Raw genomic sequence first — 21,147 nt, 5'->3', positions numbered from 1 at the left:
TCTGTGAGCAGGTTTTCAGTTGTTTTATGCCCACTGCTGCTAGAACAGGCTTCAGCTCCTAGCAACCTTGAACTAAGCAGGTTAAGAAAACAGGTACAGTGTTTCCCCTAAAATAAGATAGGGTCTTTTATTAATTTTTCCTTCAAAAGACGCGCTAGGGCTTATTTTCATGGGATGTCTTGTTTTTCCATGAGCAACAATCTACATTTATTCTTGAACAAAAATCTACATTTCTCTCTATTATAAAAAAAAAAATCTTGGAAGACCTGGAAGGAGACGATATGTGATTTTCTCAGAGACACTTTAACGACCCACAAGACAAGGCAGTGAGACAAAAGGACGGCTGCTGTACAGGCTTTTAAATTATCGACACCCAGCGCGACAAGCAGAACACGCAGCTTGGCAGCAGTAGATAGATAGATAGATAGATAGATAGATAGATAGATAGATAGATAGATAGATAGATAGATAGATAGATAGATAGATAGATAGATAGATAGATAGATAGATAGATAGATAGATAGATAGATAGATAGATACTTTATTAATCCCAAGGGGAAATTCACATACTCCAGCAGCAGCATACTGATAAAGAAAATATTAAATTAAAGAGTGATAACAATGCAGGTATACAGACAGTCAATAACTTTGAATAATGTTAACGTTTACCCCCCCGGGTGGAATTGAAGAGTTGCATAGTGTGGCAGAGGAACAATCTCCTCAGTCTGTCAGTGGAGCAGGAAAGTGACAGCAGTCTGTCGCTGAAGCTGCTCCTCTGTCTGGAGATGACACTGTTTAGTTGATGCAGTGGATTCTCCGTGACTGACAGGAGTCTGAGTATATATTGTTTATACATTAGTGGGAAAGCTATTTATTTTTTAATCACAAAGCATTACAACCATGCTGTTCCTGTTTACTTTTATGGATGGATTAAAGAGAAAAATTATCTTTTATAGCAGGTGGCGCAGTGGTAGAGCTGCTGCCTTGCAGTTAGGAGACCCAGGTTCGCTTCCCAGGTCCTCCCTGAGTGGAGTTTGCATGTTCTCCCCGTGTCTGTGTGAGTTTCCTCCCACAGGCCAAAGACATACAGATTAGGTGCATTGGCGATCCTAATTGTCCCTAGTGTGTGCTTGGTGTGTGTGTATGTGTGTGTGTGCCCTGCCCGGGATTTGTTCCTGCCTTGCGCCCTGCGTTGGCTGCGATTGGCTCCAGCAGAACCCCGTGTTTGGATATAGTGGGTTGGACACTGACTGACTGACTGACTGTCTTTTAATAGTATTTATAGATAGTAAATTTAGTTTGTTGACTAAGATATAGGATCTTAATCTCAATAGACCATGGTTTTTTAAGCTTACTTTTTATTGTGACCCAATCTTACCCTTTTTAGTGTCTTTGTCATTTCCTGGATGATGTTCAATGCGGGAGGTGGGTCTGGGGGCAGGGGTCCACTATGGAGAATCGTGGACAGTTGTAAAAGCAATGTTGATAGCTTAATCAACCAGCTGTGACCCACTTTTTGTTATAGTGCAGCCTTGTGCTAAAGTCATTTAAACTCTCTTTTTTTGACTCGCCAAGTAACACTTAGTACCTCAGAATGACAAAGCAAAAATAGCATGGCAGAAACTTTTGCGAATGTATTTATAATAAAAAATTGAACTACGACATTGACACAAGTATTCAGAGCCTTTACTCAGGACTTGGCTAAAGTTACTTTGCCAGCAATTCCAGCCTGGAGTCTTCTTGGGTTTGATGTAAAAAAGCTTTGCACACCTGGATTTGGGGATTTTCTGCCATCCCTCTCTGCAGATCCTTTCAAGCTCTGTCAGGTTGAATGAAGACCGTCACAGGACAGTTATTTTTCAGGTTCCTGCAGAGATGTTCAATTGGGTTCAAGTCTGCGCTGTGGCAGGCCGCTCTAAGGACATTCCCAGAGTTGTCCTAAGTCACCCCTGTGTTGTCTTTGCTTTGTGCTTGGAAAGTGAACCTTCAGCCCAGTCTGATGTCCAGAGTGCTCTGGAGCAGATTTTTAGTTAAGGATATCCCTGTACATGGCTCCATTCTGTTTTCCCTCAACTCTGACTAGTCTCCCAGAACCTTCCACTGAAAAACAACCCCACAGCATGATGCTGCCATCGCTATTCTCCATCTTTGGAATGGTATTGCACAGATGATGAGTAATGCCTTTTTTTCCATTTAGAATTGAGGCTGAAAAGTTCAATCTTGGTTTCTTCAGACCACAGAATCTTGTTTTTTTTAGTAGTCTGTAACAGAAAGGAACTATATTGGCGCCTGACCTGACACAGACAGACGCGGGGGGCACACTGATAAAAACAAATAAATGTCCTATTTCAATTTCTTCACCTGTGGGCAACACCTTCCCCGTTCCCACAGGCACAACACAGTCCCACAAACAAAACACAACACTCTTCCTCTTCTTCCACCACTCCTCTTCGTCAAGCTTTGTCTCCGTCCTCCCAACTCTGGCTCCTTGAGTAGTGGCTGCAGGTTCCTTTTACAGCAGCCCCGGAAGTGCTCCAGGTGCTCGTTGACCTACTTCAGGCTGCACTTCCGGGTATGACTGCAGTCCAGCCCACATGGGCTTATTAAGCCATGCAGCTCCCCCAACAGGGATGAGCTCCAGTGTTCCACCACTGTGGCCCCAATGCAACCCAGGGGGGCTGCCACCAAGTGTTCCTGGGAAACGTAGGGTGAAGCCCATGGGTGTTCCCCCAGATCCAGTGTTAAAGGGGCGTCCCGGCCGGGTCCGCCACAAGTCCTTTAGGTGCCTTTCTGCAAACTCCAAGCAGGCTTTCATGTGTCATGCATGAAAGCCCAGATTGGTTGTGTGTTGTAGTGGTGCTTGTCCTTTATGATTTTTCTCCCATCGTCACACTGGTTCTCTGAAGCTCAGCCAGAGCAGCTATTGAGTACTTGGTCACCTCTCTTACCAAAGCCCTTCTCCCTTAATTGCTCAGTTTGGCCAGACAACCGTCTCTAAACAGAGTTGTGATTGTTCCAAACATCTTCAATTTAAAACAAATTATGGAGGCTGCCGTGCTCTTGAAAACCTTCAATGCTGCAGAAATGTATTGAAGTTTTCTCAATGTCTGCCTTGACCGGTCTCTAAGCTCTGCAGACAATTCCTTTGACTTCATAACTTGCTTTTGGCTCAACTGTCAACTGACCACTCTGCCACAAATCACAGATTAGTGGTATGTTGCAGTGATGGTTATCTTTCTAGAAGTTTCCTCCATCTCCAAATATGAGCTCAGCCAGAGTGACCATCAGGTTGTTGGTCATCTCTCTTTCCATGTTTAGCTTGGCCCGGGCAGTCAACTCGTCATGGTTATTCCAAACTCCTTCCTTTTAAGAGTTATTGATGCCACTGTACTTTTGAAAACCTTCAACACTGCAGAAATGTTGTGTAGCCTTTCCCAGATCTGTGCCTCAACACAATGCTGTCTTTAAGCTGTACAAGCAATTCCATCATCCTCATGGCTTGGTTTTTGCTCAACATGGGACCTTCTATAGACGGGTGAGTGCCTTTTCTAAACACGTCCAATCAATTGAATTGCCCATATGTAGACACCAGACAATGATAATCAATAGAAAGGGAGGCACGTGAGCTAAATTTCAAATGTCATAACAAACAGTCCATTTTTTTAATTTTAATAAATCTCCAAAAATTCCTAAAATCCCATTTTCTCCCTGTTGTTCTGGAGTGTTGAGTATTGTTTGGTAAAGGAAAAAAAATAATTTAAAGATGTTAATAGAAGGCTTCAGCACAGCAAGATGTGAAAATAAGCAAAGCAGTCTGAATACTTTCTGAAGGCACTGAACGTTACTGCTGTGTGGTGCCCAGTCGCATACATTTCTAGTTGCTATTAAAAACTGTTACGTCTGTATTCTCAGTTACTGCATTCGCTTATGGGTTATAAGCAAAGAAAAGGTTTTCAGGGGACAATTTGCTTCTACTTGGTTTATAAAATACTATTATTATAAAAGCATTGAGCAGACTGGTAGACGGAGCATGTAATGATTTCTTAGGCCATTGTGAAATCCCAGGAGCCCATGCGAACATTAGAAATTGCTTGATTAACAGCAAATGTAGTTTTACATCCACTGATTGGTGATTCTGAGGTAAAATGCTTAGCAACTGCTGTTGTAATGAAGAGGCGCACAGAACATTCAAGTCTCAATGATCCCTACAGAGCTAAAAGGTCACCTGGTTGATCACAGATGTGTAAATGAAAATTTGAGACAGGGCAGACCATGCAGAGGCCATAGATCTGACGTCACGTGGAAGAAAAGAGTCAAGAGTTCATTTGGGAGGAGAGAAAGAGAGAGCAGGATTGTCAGTTGTGCATAGCATTTTAGTTTAGATAGGTCAATGTGGAAGATACCACAGTGTGTCTGTTTGCGGAGAAAATGTTGACCGCATTGAGAGATTCACTTAACCTCAGCAATGACATTCATATCTCTGGTGACTCTTCCGATGAAGTCGGTAGATAGACTGGGAGAGCGGGGGTCGAGGGGGAGTCATGAAGTCACTAGAAAGAGGTGTGGCTCTCCCGATATCTTTGCAAAAAGATGAAGGTCCAAGTCTTTAGTGTCCTGGTGCTTCCTGTCTTGCTATATGGTTGCGAGACATGGACGCTATCCAGTGACCCGAGATGAAGACTGGACTCCTTTGGCTCTGTGTCTCTTTGGAGAATTCTTGGGAACCGCTGGTTTGACTTTGTGTTGAATGAGCGGTTGCTCGTGGAGTCCCGAAAGAGGCACATTACTTGCATTATGAAGGAACGTCAGTTATGGCACTACAGCCATGTAGAGCAATTCCCAGGGGGTGATTCAGCTCAGAGGATTCTCATTGTTGAGGACCCGAGCTGCTGGACCAGGCCAAGGGGGCGCCCATATAACACTGACTGCAGCAAATGCATGGTCATTTCCAGAGGGTGGTACTGGACCATGCGTCTGCCTGATGGGTTGTCAACCAGGATTCCAAGCGGTTTTATCATGTGGTGGGTGCGGCAATGGGCTGTACCAGTGAATGCTCCCCAACCTGACCTGACCTGGAAGGTATCATATAATAGATAGGTTGCTAGAAAGTACATAAATAAATACAATTAATGAATAAGTGAGGGAGGGAGGAACTAAGTGCATAAAGTAATGTTGTAACACTTTAGTTTATGTACTGAAAAAGTACATCTTTTACTCATTTACTGTTATAATAATAATAATTCATTACATTTATATAGCACTTTTCTCAGTGTAACAGAACCTTAACAAACACTTCTTTGGGTCTTCATAACACTTACAAAGCATCAGTAAAGTGTTTGTTCATCTCTGAAATACAAACTACTAACCAAACTTCACTTTGGAGTAGTCTGAGGTGGCTAACCTGAGACATGTATCTCTTGACATTACATATTTAGTATAAGACCCATGAATCCTTCATATGAACAAGTCATTTTACCATCATGTTGATATGCCACAGTGCACAGAGATGAATAACCAGTCTACTGAAGTTTTATAAGTGTAATAAAGACCAAAATAATATAAGTAAAGTAATATAAATAACACGCTGGTTCAGTTTGCAGATGATACCAAGCTTGGTGGATTGGCAGATAATCTCGAGCTTGTTGGATCATCACAGAGGGACTTGAACAGCACACAGGCTTGGGCAGATTTGTGGAAGATGAAGATTAATGTAAAGTATGACATGTAGGAAGTAAAATGTTACACAATGGGAGGTCTGAAAATTAAAAGTCCACCTTATGAGAAAGATTTGGGAGTCTTCAGGCTACAAAAAAGGACATAGCAGCACTAGAAAAGGTCCAGAGAAGTGCAGCTAGGCTGATTCAGGGCTACAGGGGATGAGTTATGAAGAAAGATTAAAAGAGCTGAGACATTTCTATATAAACCCAATGAGATTAAGAGGAGACCTTACTGTTCTTCTTCTTTCAGCTGCTCCCGTTAGGGGTTACCACAGTGGACCATCTTGTTCCATATCCTACTGTCCTCTTCATCTTATTCTGTCACACCCATCACCTGCATGTCCTCTCTCACCACATCCATAAACCTTCTCTTAGGCCTTCTTCTTTTCCTCTTCCCTGGCAGCTCTATCCTTAGCACCCTTCTCCCAATATACTCAGCATCTCTCCTCCGCACATGTCCAAACCAACGCAATCTCGCCTCTCTGACTTTGTCTCCCAACCGTCCAACCTGAGCTGACCCTCTAATGTCCTCGTTTCTAATCCTGTCCATCCTCATCATACCCAATGCAAATCTTAGCATCTTTAACTCTGCCACCTCCAGCTCTGTCTCCTGCTTTCTGGTCAGTGCCACCGTCTCCAACCCATAACAACAACAACAACATTTATTTATATAGCACATTTTCATACAAACAAGTAGCTCAAAGTGCTTTACATAATGAAGAAAATAAAAATAAAAAACAAAGTAAGAAACTGAAATAAGACAACATTAGTTAACATAGAATAAGAGTAAGGTCCGATGGCCAGGGAGGACAGAAAAAAAAAAAAAAAAAAAACTCCAGACGGCTGGAGAAAAAAATAAAATCTGCAGGGGTTCCAGGCCACGAGACTGCCCAGTCCCCTCTGGGCATTCTACCTAACATAAATGAATAGTCCTCTTTGTATTTAACATATAACATAGCTGGTCTCACTACCTTCCTGTAGACCTTCCTTTTCAATCTTACTGATATTTATCTGTCACAAATCACTCCTGACACTCTTCTCCACCCATTCCACCCTGCCTGCACTCTCTTCTTCACTTCTTTTCCACAATCCCCGTTACTCTGTATTGTTGATCCCAAGTATTTAAACTCATCTACCTTCGCCAACTCTACTCCCTGCATCCTCACCATTCCACTGACCTCCCTCTCATTCACACACATGTATCCTGTTTTGTTCCTATTGACCTTCATTCCTCTCCTCTATACCTGTAGATCAGATCTCCACCTCTCCAGGGTATCCTCAACCTACTATCGCTACAGATCACAAGGTCATCAGCAAACATCATAGTCCACGTGGACTCCTGTCTAATCTCGTCTGTCAACCTGTCCATCACTATTGCAAATAAGAAAGGGCTCAGAGCCAATCCCTGATGTAATCCTACCTTCACATTGAATGCATCCGTCACTATTACCGCAGACCTCACCACTGCCTGTTCTCATCCAGATTGTTCTAATGTTCAAAAGAAGCCTTGTGAAGGTCTTTGTTACTTATATAGTTGCATTTTTGCAGTAGGTAAACTGAAGTGTTACTGGTAATGTAAGAAATCCATTGATGCCTGAAGGAATGTTCACTTGGTTCTGCAGCAACATTACACTTATTTTGTGTTTTTATACTGTTCTACATTATTCCATAAGTGCGAAATCCATCCATCCATCCATTATCCAACCCGCTATATCCTAACTACAGGGTCATGGGGGTCTGCTGGAGCCAATCCCAGCCAACATGGGGCGCAAGGCAGGAAACAAACCCCAGGCAGGGCACGCACACACCCAAGCACACACTAGGGACAATTTAGGATCGCCAATGCACCTAACCTGCATGTCTATGGACTGTGGGAGGAAACCCACTCAGACACAGAGAAAACATGCAAACTCCACACACGGAGGACCCGGGAAGTGAACTCGGATCTCCTAACTGCGAGGCAGCAGCGCTACCTACTGCACCACCATGCCGTGCAGTGCGAAATAATACTATGCATTAATAATAATCATAAGAACAAGCTGAAGAAGGGCATGATGAAGGGAGGCATTATACAGTCTGATGGCTGTGGGCATGACAGAGCCTCTTCCAGGACATTGCATCATAGAAAGAATGCAGCCACAATGGCCTTTAATTTAGCAGTCATCCTGTTTTCTGCCATTGTCTTCTCCAATAAGTCCAGAGTCAAGTCCTGTAATAAAATGTGGCTTTCAGATGCCTTTATTCAGGTGACTGGTGTTGATCCCTTAACAGAAACACAGCAAAGAACAGTACAGTGGACAAAATGGTCACACACATTCAAAGTCCCGAGTCTCTTCACAAAGAATAGCCCACTTTGGCCCTTTTGAAGGTGTGTATGTGTTGTCCACCAACTGATGGATGGACTGCAGGTATATACTGCATGGCTCTTCACCAGTTCCACCACCTTTGTGCTTAAATTAGGGTTAGGGTTAGGGTTACACTACTGTATATTCAGTAAAGCTTGAGAGGGGTGACCTTGCTGAGTTCTGTAGTGTGTCGTTGTTCTCACCTGATTCAGTTTCCTACTTTTCTATTTAACTTTTGTGGACCACTACAGTCATGTTGTTCAGTTCTGGTGGTTAAAATCCATTTAATTTCTTACACCCCCTCTGTTTGTTTTTTTTTTTTTTTTTGCTTGTGTTTTGGCAGCCTGGAGGGGACATGTCGCTCGCCTTTCGCACCGGCAGATTAAAAGGCAGAGAGAAGAGGCAGCTATTTGTATTCAAGCAGGTAATGAATAAACTAAAAAGAATGGCATGTGCAACTGGGTGAAAAAGAAATTCTGCACAAACAGCAGCAATAACCCAGAAGTATGAAATAAAGTTGTGCATTAGATTGATTTCCGCAACATTTGAAAAGATAATCCATAAAGGCGACGATGAAGTCTGAGGTTCAATAAAATGTGTTTTTTTTTCTGTTCTCAATAAAGCTCCTGTGAAAACTGTAATAACTAATTAAATATGTATGAAGGCAGGCTTTTGAAAATTTGGGCAGCATTTGGTCTACATGTTTCAGTAGAACAGTGCATATTAAGATCTTTTTTTTTCCTTTCATCTCTTTCCCAATAAAAGCAGCAGTGGGGTTTATCCCTTCTGTTTCCTCGGAACTTCCTCTCTGAATTCCCGGTCTATTACCACACTTTCGCATACCAGAAACAAGATGCCTTTTCATACTGTCAACCTTTTCAAGTGAAATGTAAATTAATTCGTACTCAGTGTGCCTTGACAGAGATCAAAGTGGGCATATTAACCTTTGCGGTGCCCCCCTACATCAGCTCATGCTCCTCAGACAGCAAGGTGGAGTGAAACGGCAAGGGTGAGCTGTAATTTGCGGCTTTCCTGGCGGGCATTTCCGTGTCAAAAAGCAAATGATACAGAGATTCTAATTTCTCGTTTAAATGGCCTTATTAGACAGTCACCCAAGGTAAAAATAAAAATAGTTAACCTATGAAGGCTTTTTTTTTTTTTCCTGGGAGAGTAAATTTTAATGGCGATCACTAAGCAGATATAATGGTGTACCCTCTCAGAACACTTCAGGCAGGTGGAGTGCTACTTTTTTTTCTCTGTGGTCACAATGAAGACACACCACTAGATGGTTGTGACTGCTTCTGTAAAGTAAAAACTGAAAATCAAGGAAGCACAAATCATTTTAATTATGTTTAATATTTGCAAATCTTAGCCACTAGCACAGTATCTTTAACCAGCTTCTTGTTTGTTTTCAGCTATTCGGGGGCACCTTGCTCGGAAAAATTACAACTTGCTCAAGCAAAGCACAAACTCACATTCGTCATTTGAGGTGGACAACTTCTGTGGATCTCATCAAGAAACCATTATGTGAGTATTCAGCCTCACTTCACCACTGGGCTGGACAGAATGAATGAAGCCTGACTGTATTAGCCGAATGTTTCTAAAAATGATCAAGCATATTGTGCCATATTAGTAACTCATGTATGGGTTGTTCTTAATTGATCAAAAAGACATCAAATCATAGCAAAACAGTTGCAGTTATATACAGATCCAAACTGTGTGGAGACAGTTGAGGAAAAGTTTTAACAATGTTTCACATATAACCAGTCTAATGATGTTTTATAAATACAGGGTGGGGCAGAAATAACTCCCACATTTCAAAGGGGGATTGAAAAAAAATGGTACGAGGTATCACCAAAAACTTTTTATTTCCCAAATGTAGATATAAAAAAGTTTTTTTACTTTAAGTTTTAAAAATTATATCGTCCAAATGGTGGCCTTGATGACTGATACACATTTGGAGCCGTTCTTGAAAGTTTTCCATCACTGTCACTAGCATGTCGGGCGAAATTCCTTCAATTTCTTCTTGAATGGCCTCCTTTAGTTGGTCCAAGGACGATGTTTGAAAACCTCGGCCTTGAGATACCTCCACAGAAAAAAGTCACAGGGACTTAAATCAGGCGAGCGCGGTGGCCACGGTCTGGAACACTTTCATTAGCACGTAAACCGAACCGCGTGTGAAACGCCCTCTGCGTCGCAGTTACAGATTCACCATTTTTGAAAAAAGCCTCCACTACAAAGTCTCGATGCACACCCGACCACGGCATGGTAATGACTGAAAACTTTATTATGTACTCTACCTAACGGAACGGACCGCACCCCTCTACCTGCTTTGGGGACCCCACAGTGATTTTTCGAAATGTGGGAGTTATTTCTGCCCCACCCTGTATAATGAAGACAAAAAGAATATAAGTAAAATAATATAAATAACACGCAGGTTAAGTTTGCAGATGATACCAAGCTTGGTAGACTGACAGATAATCTGGAACCCATTGAATCATCACAGAGGGACTTGGACAGTACACAGTCTTGGGCAGATTTGTGGCAGATGAAGTTTAATGTAAAGTATGACAAGTAGGAAGTAAAATGTTAGGTTGGAATACACAGCGGGAGGTCTGAAAATTAACCCTTTCAGGGCGAATGTTGACTTTTGTCAAAAGGAGGGGTTGACAGTGGCAATCAACTGTAAATGGAAAGGAAACTTCACTTCATTTGTTTGCTTGTGATTCCCTGTGTTCACATGAGTAGCAGGGATCAAACAACAGCAAAAATGGCATTAACATCTGGTGAGAGATTGAAGCGAATGCGTAAAGCAAAAATACTCCATGGACGACATTTTGCATATTATCCCTGAATTGGATTGTGACTTGTGACTTTGACACAAGTGATTGAAAACTAATGTGGGGTACCAGCATCAGCTGATCGTGGTACTGAACAAGTTTGTGCAGCTAACCCGCCTATGACCATGTTTGCCTGAGAGGATAGTCACTTACCTTTCCTTGAGGTACAAACTAGATTACAGTGCACTGTGACTGAAACCGCTACTGCCGCCCCTGCTCCCTGCCACGCAAAGTCTGGTGGCCAGCCTGCCGTGGATTCTTGGCAAACTGGTGGCCACAGCGTGCAGCAACAGATGTTTTATATCTGTGTAAAACCTTTGCTTTGTGTGCTTTTCAGAAAACTGTGTTATTTGGAAATAATATTCAGCCCTCAAAGAGTTAAAAGTACACCTTATGAGAAAGATTTGGGAGTCATAGTGGACTCAGCACTATCAACTGCCAGACAGTGTTCAGAAGCCATTAAGAAGGCTAACAGAATGCCAGGTTATATAGCGCCTTGATGTGTGGAGTTCAAGTCACAGGAGGTTCTGCTCAAGCTTTATAACACACTGGTGAGGCCTCATCTGGAGACCTGTGTGCAGTTTTGGTCTCAAGGCTACAAAAAGGACATAGCAGCACTAGAAAAGGTCCACAGAAGAGCAACTAGGCTGATTCCAGGGCTACAGGAGATGAATTATGAGGAAAGATTAAAAGAGCTGAGCTTTTACAGTATAAGCCAAAGGAGACCACCACTGGGCTGGACAGAATGAATGAAGCAAGCCTACTATATTAGCTAAAAACACATCACAACAATTCATAATGTTTCTAAAATAATCAAGCATAGTAGCAGATTGTGTCATATTAGTAACTCATGTATGGATTGTTCTTAATTGACCAAAAAGACATCAGATTATACCAGAATAGTTGCAATTATATACAGATCCAAACTGTGTGGAGAGAGTCAAGGAACAGGTTTAAAATGTTATACATATAATGCAGAACAGATATATAGCAACATTTGGAATTAGTATTTATTAACCCACTGCAGGAAAAAAACAGCAGTATAAGGTGTGTAAGATTAATAAGTCCAATGTGAATCATAGGGCGTATGAGAAAATGAGAGCAACCATTAGGATACCAGGGAAGCTAAAAATCAGTTAGAGGGGAATATAGCAGATAAGGCAAAAGATGACCCAAAGAGATTCTTTTAGTATTTTAGTAGTGAAAGAACAGTCAAGGAGGAGGTGTAGTCCATCAAGGATAATAAAAGGGAATTAAAAATGTAGACAGTGAAAAGGCAAATGCGTTAAATTCGCATTTTGCTAAGGTCTTCACATGTGAGAAAATGTATAACCTCTCAGTGGTAACAGGGACTACTAAGGAGGAATGGAAGGATTTGAAAATTGTAGAGAGAGAAGTGCTGCTTAGCTTACATAGGCTGAAATCCAAACAAAAATCACCAGGGCCAGATGATATTTATCCTCTTCTCAAGTAGGTTAGTGAATACATATATAAACTCTTCATGAATATTTTTAATAAGTCATGGCAGAATGGGGGAATTCCAAAAAACTGGCAAATGGCAAATAGTTTCCCGTCATATAAAAAAGGTGATTGTGTAGATCCAAGCAACTATAGGCCAGTAAGCTTAGTATGAGAAACAGGTAATTTAATGGAAGGAATTCTTAAGGAAAAGATTAAGCAACACATGGCAAGAAAAGAAGTTTTATTGAACAATCAGCATGGGTTCAGGTGAGGGAGGTCATGTTTTACTAACATGCTGGAATTCTATGAGGAAGCAACAAAAGGATACGATCAAAGTGGAGCGCATGAGGTTATTTATCTGGACTTTCAGAAAGTGTTTGATAAGATGCCACCTGAGAGGTTGGGCATCACACTAAAAGGGCTCAGGGTGATGTGTGTAAATGGGTGCAGAATTGGCTCAGACACAAGAAGCAAGAAGTTAGGGTGAGGGGAGCCTCATCAGAATTGACTGATGTTAAGAGTGGTGTCCAGCAGGGGTCAGTGCTAGGGACACTGCTATTTTTATTATTTATAAATGATTTAGATAGGAATATAAATAATAAGCTGGTTACATCTGCAGTTAATGCTAAGCTAGGTAGTCTTCTTTTGGTCTTAATAATTACACTTATAAAGCATAGCTAAAAACGTTATTCATCTTTATGCAGTGCAGCTATCAATATGCTGTTAAAACTCCTTACGAATATGTGGGATTCACTGGTTTTATGCTGAAGTATGAAATATCGAGAAATCTGTCTCACTTAAGCCACTTCTGATGTTATTTTAGTAGGCCACATGGCACAGATGAATAGCCACTTTACTAATGCTTTGTAAGTGTTATTAACACCAGATTGTTACATAACAGTAAATAAGTAAGAAATGCATTTTTGAAGTACCTAAATTAAAGTGAATCAATTTTGTTGCTGTCATGTTTTTTGCTAAATTAGTAGTGTTATCGTACTATAATTTTATTTACTTCTTCAGTACCTTGTGATAATACTTGCTGTATAAAAAGTATTTTAATTTAGAAAATGTATACGTGGGTAATATTCAAGTGCCTCTGAGGACTTTGCTAACTGTTTTGAATATTGGAACATTTTAAATTTTTGTTTATATATTTATCAAAGACAAATTTTGCTTATTAAATATTTTTGCAAGTCATAGTTAAATAGAGAAATTGCAAGTATTAGTAGAATACATGTAATAAAGGTTTTTAAAAGCATTTAACACTATCATGTGTGAACGAAGGAAGACCCTGGAGGAGTTCAAAGAATTGTTGGGGTACCAACCAGGTCACCCCTTTTAATCAGATGCTGTTAATATTACACAGCTGCACAATGGCACTCAAAGAACATAAACAGGTGCAAAGTCTTGGTGGAGCTCCATCTTGCAGACAGCTCATGATGAGGTGGCTCCATCTGGGAATTTCAGCTTTTTATAGGACTCTGCCTGGAAGGGGTGGGGTCAGTTGTCCTCAAGGGGTGTCTTTTCCATGCAGTGGATGAGAAAAGAGATGATACCATTAGCAACAGCACCCCCTGTTATCCAGGATTTGTATACCTTTGATGAGCCTGGATTGATGCACATACATAACACCTGTTATAGTTAATATAGGCTTGTGGTGGCTGCACGACACCAGGAAGCCTGCATGGGATTTACAAAAAGGCACCTAAATGACTCTCAGACTATGAGAAACAAGATTTTCTGGTATGATGAAACCAAGACTGTTCTAAGCAAGGAAACCAGACACCACTCATCATCTGTGCACTACTGATACGGCCTACCTAAAGGCCTAGAAGTATATAAATAGGCCACACACAAGTGAGAAAGAGAGGGAAACAAAACACAGAAAAAACTAAACCAGCTAACTAAAAAAAAAACTCACAAAATATGGAGAAAGTTACACAAAACAGGAACAAGGCAGGAGGACAACACTGACTTAGCTATCTAGCTAAACAAAGTTTACACAGCTAGATACACACTATCCACATTTATCACATAGATGGCTAGCTTACAACAATTACATTTCTTTAATAAGCAATAAGAAACAAAAACCCAAAGCCAGGCCGTCCAACCCTAACTCTCCATATCTTGCTCTGCAAAACCCAAATCCTTCTCCTCTCACACTCTCTCTCTAACCCAAAACCCAAAACAAGCCTCCCGTATAATCTACACCCAACCCACAACCCAAGAGACTTATCAACAATGGGCAGCTCAATAGGTGGGCAACCAGGGCAGGACTCAACCAAGTCATCAGCACCAAACCAAACAAGCCGAGTTTAACAAAAAGATCCAGAGTAGGTCGTAACAACTACCATTTCAATGAAGAAGCATGGTGATGACCGCATCATGCAGAAGGGTGGTTTTTCAGTGGCAAGGACCAGGAGACTAGTCAGGGTTGTGGGTAAACTTCATCAAAATTCTCTGTTTGGGCAAAATTGTCATCACTTTAACTCTATCATTCCCATAGTGAAGTATGGTAGTGGTAGCATCATGTTGTGGGTGTTGCTTTTTGGTAGAAAGAACTGGGAGACTAGACTGGATTGAGGGAAAGCTAAATGAAGTAAAGTACAGAAAGTTCTTTATTGAACTGGACTTCAGACTGGGCTAAAAAGGACAACAACACTAAACACAAAGGAAAGGCAACACAGGACCAGTTTAGAGACAGCTCTTGGAATGTTCTTGAGTTGACCAGCAAGGCTAGACTTAAACCCAATTACACATCTCTGGAGGGACCAGAAAATAGCTGACCATCCTTCTTGACAGAGCTTGAGAGGATCTGCAGAGAAGAATGTCAGAAAAATCCCCAAATCCAGGTGTGTGAAGCTTGTTTTGCGTCATTTCAAGGTCATTGAGAGATGAAGCTTATTTCAGCATTACTACATGCATGACAGGGTGACAGTCTGTTGCAAGGCACACTTACTGATACTGGGCAAGTCTTGTATTGAAAATTAACTTAATATGGACGTGGCTTAGATTTGGAAGGGAAACAGAACAGATTACCTGTGGAAGATGCAAGAGAACACAAGGATAATGTGCCAACTCCACACTGATAGAGGTGTGACCTGAAGCTATACCACCATGTCACCCTATGAATCAAATTAATAAATAATAGCCATTTGCTAACTCATTAAACTGTCGTTATAATTATCCATTGATTGTTTGGTTTATGGCTTTTATGCAAAGCGTTATCATAAAAAGTCACACTTAGAGCATCACAGCACAAGATGAATGACACTGAATTGCTGCACATCATTATTCATTCTATTTTTTTCAGATTATGTCTTGTGTAGATTATCTTTCTGAAGGATTTTACAAAGTGCACAAGAGTACAATTCAGAATCATGTAAGAGTGGACAAGGGGAAAAAAAGATTAGAAAGGGAAGCATCACACAAGGAAAAGGAACATGTCCATTTCGAGGTGCATTTGAGACGAGGTGGACCTTCAGCCTTTAGTTTAAGAAGAGAACTGAGTGCTAGGATGAGTTCTACCTAAGTAATGTGCTCGAAGGCGGCCACTCTGATCTTGTTCGCGGTCCAACCAATTCAAATTTTCTCTTCTGGATGGTTCTTTTGGTTGCTTAATGTTGTGTCCATTATGTTGTGACATGCATAGTTTTTTTTTTTTTTTAAAGTAATGTGTTTTGTGTTGATTTTATTTCAGAAGAATTAAGTGGATAGGACTGGTGAGATTTGTTGGGCTGAATGGCCTGTCTAGAGTGTTCTAAAATGGGTCTTTTTAGTCATTAAGAGGGCATGTGAATGCAGTGCAAAACAGATAACAGATGGTGGCTCTGAGGCTAGAGATCTGCACTGGCAATCGGAAGGTGGCCGATTCGAATCCCGTAAATGCCAAATGGAACTCTGCTCTGTTGGGCCCTTCAGTAAGGCCCTTAACCTGCAATTGCTGAACACTTTGAGTAGTGAGAAAAGAGCTATATAAATGCAAAGAATTATTATTATAAATGGACAGAGCCCTTCCCTACTGCTGGTAATAGAATATATTTTTTTTTTTAAGGCTTTTCTAATGGGGAGCTGAAGTGAAACATACAGAGTTTTAAAGAAGCTGTTAACTGGAACAAGACGAATTAAGACGTTTCTCAGTTTTGAGCCGCCTTCCATTATGACACACATACTAACCGGAGATTCATGCTGCAAAGAATGCTCCTCAAAACCCCCCCAACCTAGCCAGATCCCCCCCACCACACAACTACATTATTGCATTTGGAAGATGTTTTTGGCACAGCAATGGCCGCTACATCTTTTAGAGCTGCAGATTTAAATATAGCCACTGGAACATCTGAAAGCTAAAGAGCAGAGCTTCCTGTTGGCAGCAGTACACAGACAACTTTATTTCAGTGCTACTTTTGCTGACTTAGCTTGTGAAATGTATTAAAAAAAATACACACAGGCAAGCAGATGCAGATTTCCAAACATTGACTGTTTTTATTATATCATGTTTCTCTCTGTCTCTTATAGATAGTTCAGAATATCCATAAATGCTGTTTTGTGTGCAAGTAAAGACCCAGAAGAAATGGTCAAAATGAAAGAAATTAGAATTTTTCCATAGGGGGTTACAAAAGAGATAAAACATTGCATGCCAATAATAGCCATGTAGTGGGAATAAAAGGTTAATGGTGACTTCCATGCTGTAAAGGAAAGAAGGTTAAAGAGATAATGTCTCGACTGTGTGGCCTTCAACAGGTGTGCAACTGAAGAGGAAAGAGACAGGTCACAACTATGGGTGGGAAATAAGGAAACAAAGTCAGGGCAGATGAAAGGAGAAAAGGAGATGGTAGACGACAAAAAGCTGCCAATAGAAAAGATGAAGGGAGAAATTAAAAAGTTAGTCAGACCTGGAGACATGTGTGATCCCAGACTGAGAATGAGCATCAGGCTCTTCTGATTTTCTTTGAAAAGTGTCTTTGAAGCCCCGTGAACAAACACAACCAAAGAGAACAGTGTGGCTGTGATCAAGGGATGTGAAGTGCTCTACAAGCGGCTTTGTAAGGTCTTTGGTTTTAACGGCTCAAATGTGCTCCCCGAAATGGTCTGCTAGCCTTCTCTCTGTTTCACCTGTGTGGTTGGCTTTAAGATTTGCAAAAGACCCGTTGTTTGATACTGAATTTACCAGAGGGATCAGATACAAAGGATTCATATTTGGTGACATATTTGCAAGAGACACATCAACTCCTGTTACAGCTCAAACTGCCAGGTTGGGGGGTAATGTGAATTGAGCTGTGGGTGAGATGTTTGCCTAGGTTAGGTGGTCAACAGAAGGAGATCACGAGAGGGTTAGGAGAAAAAGTTCCTGTGGAAAATGGGATAATCTTGTTAAATAACCTGTGGGAGAGCGAGAGAGTGTTAGTGTGGAATGGGGGAACCTGTGAGATGCAGGTTTTTATTATTGGGGTTCCTCTTGGAGTGGTTGTTACGACTTCTACTCCTTGCTTGATTAAACACCCTGTCCACAACATGAGAAGGGTATCCTCTGCCACTAAAGAAACTCCTCGTGCTGACTGATTCATTCCAGAAGCCAACTTCATCACTGCAGGGGTGGCAGAGTCTAAGGAATAGTGAAAGAGGTTGAGAGTTTTTAGTATGCCAGGGATGGAAAGAGCTGTAATCATGGAGAGCCCGGCAAGCACCTACATATACCTACCCTTCACCATCTTGTTTCTGTTATTGACACTCCTCTCTGTCATGAACTACGAGTCCTCAAGCACAGAAGTCTTGTAAACTGTTGCAAAAATCCCCACAATTGGAAGGATCCATCAACCTTTGATCTGTAAAACATAAAGAGCAGAAAAAGAATCTTTATAAATAAAAGATTTATTTTCAAAAATGTTCGGAAGCAAGTGTGAGATATGGTCGGCCATTCATCCCAGCCAACACCCCCAGGTCGCCTTGCAGCAGGGAGATGCCCCGAATGCCAGCAGGGAATTATGGACAGTGGACTTTTAATGCACAGCTCTGCTGGATACCATAGGGGCCGCCAGGAGTCGCTGCATGGAGGCCCAGGGATTATTTGCCTTATAACCCGGAAGTGCGTCTTAGTCACAGCGACAGAGGGAATGACGTACTTCCGGGATGAAAAAGAAGAGTGTTGATCTGACCCGGAAGTGATAGAAAGTCACTTGAACTGAGGGACAGAAACACTTCCGGGTCATGGACTATAAAATGATTATGGGAAACCCCAGAAGACGAGCTGAGCTGGGTGGAAGTGTGGCAACACGTCTGGGAGAGTGGAGGATTGATTATTATTATGTATTTATATGAGTGTTGTGGAGAGGAGGGTGCTTTGTGCACGTTATAGTTCAAATAAATATTATATTTGGAGTTTTACCTGGTGTCTGGCATATAGTCTGAGGGTTCAAGGGAGCAAGAGCACCCCCTATCTGTCACACAAGGAAGATCCAAAGAGCACAAAAGGCCCTGAAGGAGCTGCCTTAACTTACTTGGAGTAAACCTTGACTGTGACTCAGACTCGGAATTCTATGCAATTACAGTTAAGCACTAGTTAGACTCAGTGTGACATTTAACGATCTGCTTAACATATAGTATTTAAGCAAGAATAAAGCTTCGGAGAGTATTCTGCTGCCATCTAACAGATGAAGTAGCATCATGCTGGTGGTGGATTCCCTCATGGACCCTGTGATCATCAGAGGTGACTGTGTGCAGAGGGTGCATACCTATGAATACCTGGGAATGCAGCTGGATGATAAACTGGACTGGACTGCCAATACCGATGCTCTGTGCAAGAGAGGACAAAGCCGACTATACTTCTGAAATAAGATGCTGCAGATGTTCTATCAGATGGTTTTGGTGAGCGCCCTCTTCTACACGGTGGTGTGTTGGGGGGGGCAACATAAAGAAGAGGGCCGACTCACGCCTGGACAAACTGGTGAGGAAGGCAGGCTCTGTTGTAGGCATGGAGCTGGACAGTTTGACATCCTTGACAGAGTGACGGGCACTGAGCAGGCTCCTGTCAATCATGGAGAATCCACTGCATCCACTAAACAGGATCATCTCCAGATAGAGGAGCAGCTTCAGCGACAGACTGCTGTCATCGTCCTGCTCCACTGACAGACTGAGGAGATTGTTCCTCCCCCACACTATGCGACTCTTCCACCCGGGGGGGTAAACGTTAACATTATACAAAGTTATTGTCTGTCTGTTATACCTGCATTGTTATCACTCTTTAATTTAATATTTTCTTTATCAGTATGCTGCTGCTGGAGTATGTGAATTTCCCCGTGGGATTAATAAAGTGTGTGTCTGTCTGTCTGTCTGTCTGTCTGTCTGTCTGTTTGTCTGTCTATCTATGAATGAAACGTTGACATGGAAAGTGAGAATGATGCATGATACAGTACAGTGCAATCAAAGCTCTGTGGTATGCCTAGTGAACTTGGTCACCTGAAGCTTCAGTGTGGTGTGGCAACAGCAGCGTGACAAAATGGCAAATTAATTGTGGTCAAGTGCAAGTACAAGCAAGACGTTAGTGCCCTAAGCACTGTTCACAATGCAGCAACATTCAATGTTCATGTCAGTGGAAACGTGGAAGTTACTAAAACTTGCACTGTGGTGGCCTGCAATAACAAAACAGATGTGTTGATTGTAATGATCAGGTATTCCACCATCTCATGTGCAATCAACAGAAAAAATTTAAGAAAAGTGTACAAAGAACCATGCTTCTAGTTGTCCCGATTGCAGCATTGGAGTCTGTGTTGGTAACTGTCTCAAAACATTTCATACACAGGACAGGCACTAAACCTGCATCAGCACAGCAGTGGACACTAGACGTACCTTTTCTACTATATTTATGTTGAAATTTTGGTAGTTACGCATTTCTGTTTTATGTAATCACATTTTTTCTTGTTGAAAAAAAAAATCAACATAAACATAATGCTGATGAGGTTAAATGAAGGCAATGCAAGGCAAATAAATCCCAAAAACACAAATCCAGAAAGCAATGACAAATGACATTAGTTTCACAAAAGCACAATACTAATTACAAAAAAACTCCCCAACCCACCACCCCATTCAATGAACCGCAAAGGACTGCGAGTTAAAACATCAGTACTAAACTTTAACCAGATTAAAATTAAATGTATATCTACACCATTTGTTCAATTTTTATCGTGTAATTGCAAGCTACGTACTTGTTTAATTTTTTAAGTCCATAGCCCATTGATGGAGATGGACAAGTGGCTCTGCCTCTTGGGAAACCACTCATAAAGCACACAGAGCATAACAGAACAAGCACAAACCCATAGGAATTAAATAATATACAAAACTAATAAATAAAATAATTTAAATGAATAACAAAAGTAACAGACAAAAAAATAAAAAATGAACAAAAAACAGGAATTTGAACTCTGGAAAGGGTCCCTGGCTGATGTATAACAGTCTCTCCTCCAGGAACCATAAATAGTTGCTGGTACTTTTATGATATAGCAATACACAATGTAGATCATCAATCACAGTATTTATTTGAAGTAGAGCACTTCCCAGACTACATTATCAAAAAACCAAGCAGGTTTGCAATTCAAAATTACAAGGTAAAATGCAAGATCATTTGCTTGAATATAAACTTAGAAATGTCTGCTTATTTAAAAATGAAAGTGTGTGTAGATTAACAGTAATAGCAGTAGCATTAGGATTGTCACACAGAGTACGTTGAAATTCTTAGTTGCATATTCTCCAGCGACATTATAAACTTAACTTTATTGAACAGACAACACACAT

The 21,147-nt window shown here is 41.3% G+C and overlaps 1 protein-coding gene across 1 annotated transcript in view; it reads left to right on the top strand.

Annotated features, from left to right (window-relative positions):
* Window positions 1–21,147, top strand: part of myo3b (myosin IIIB) — a 619,900-nt gene that overhangs the window by 424,394 nt on the left and 174,359 nt on the right. Inside the window, 2 exon segments of the mRNA XM_051930711.1 lie at window positions 8,406–8,486; window positions 9,478–9,589. Coding sequence (XP_051786671.1) covers window positions 8,406–8,486; window positions 9,478–9,589 — 193 coding nt within the window.

Source organism: Erpetoichthys calabaricus, chromosome 8 (genome assembly GCF_900747795.2).
Source record: "Erpetoichthys calabaricus chromosome 8, fErpCal1.3, whole genome shotgun sequence".
Lineage (NCBI taxonomy): Eukaryota > Metazoa > Chordata > Cladistia > Polypteriformes > Polypteridae > Erpetoichthys > Erpetoichthys calabaricus.
Note: the sequence above shows the minus strand (reverse complement) of the source record. Positions and strands in the feature narration are given on the sequence as shown.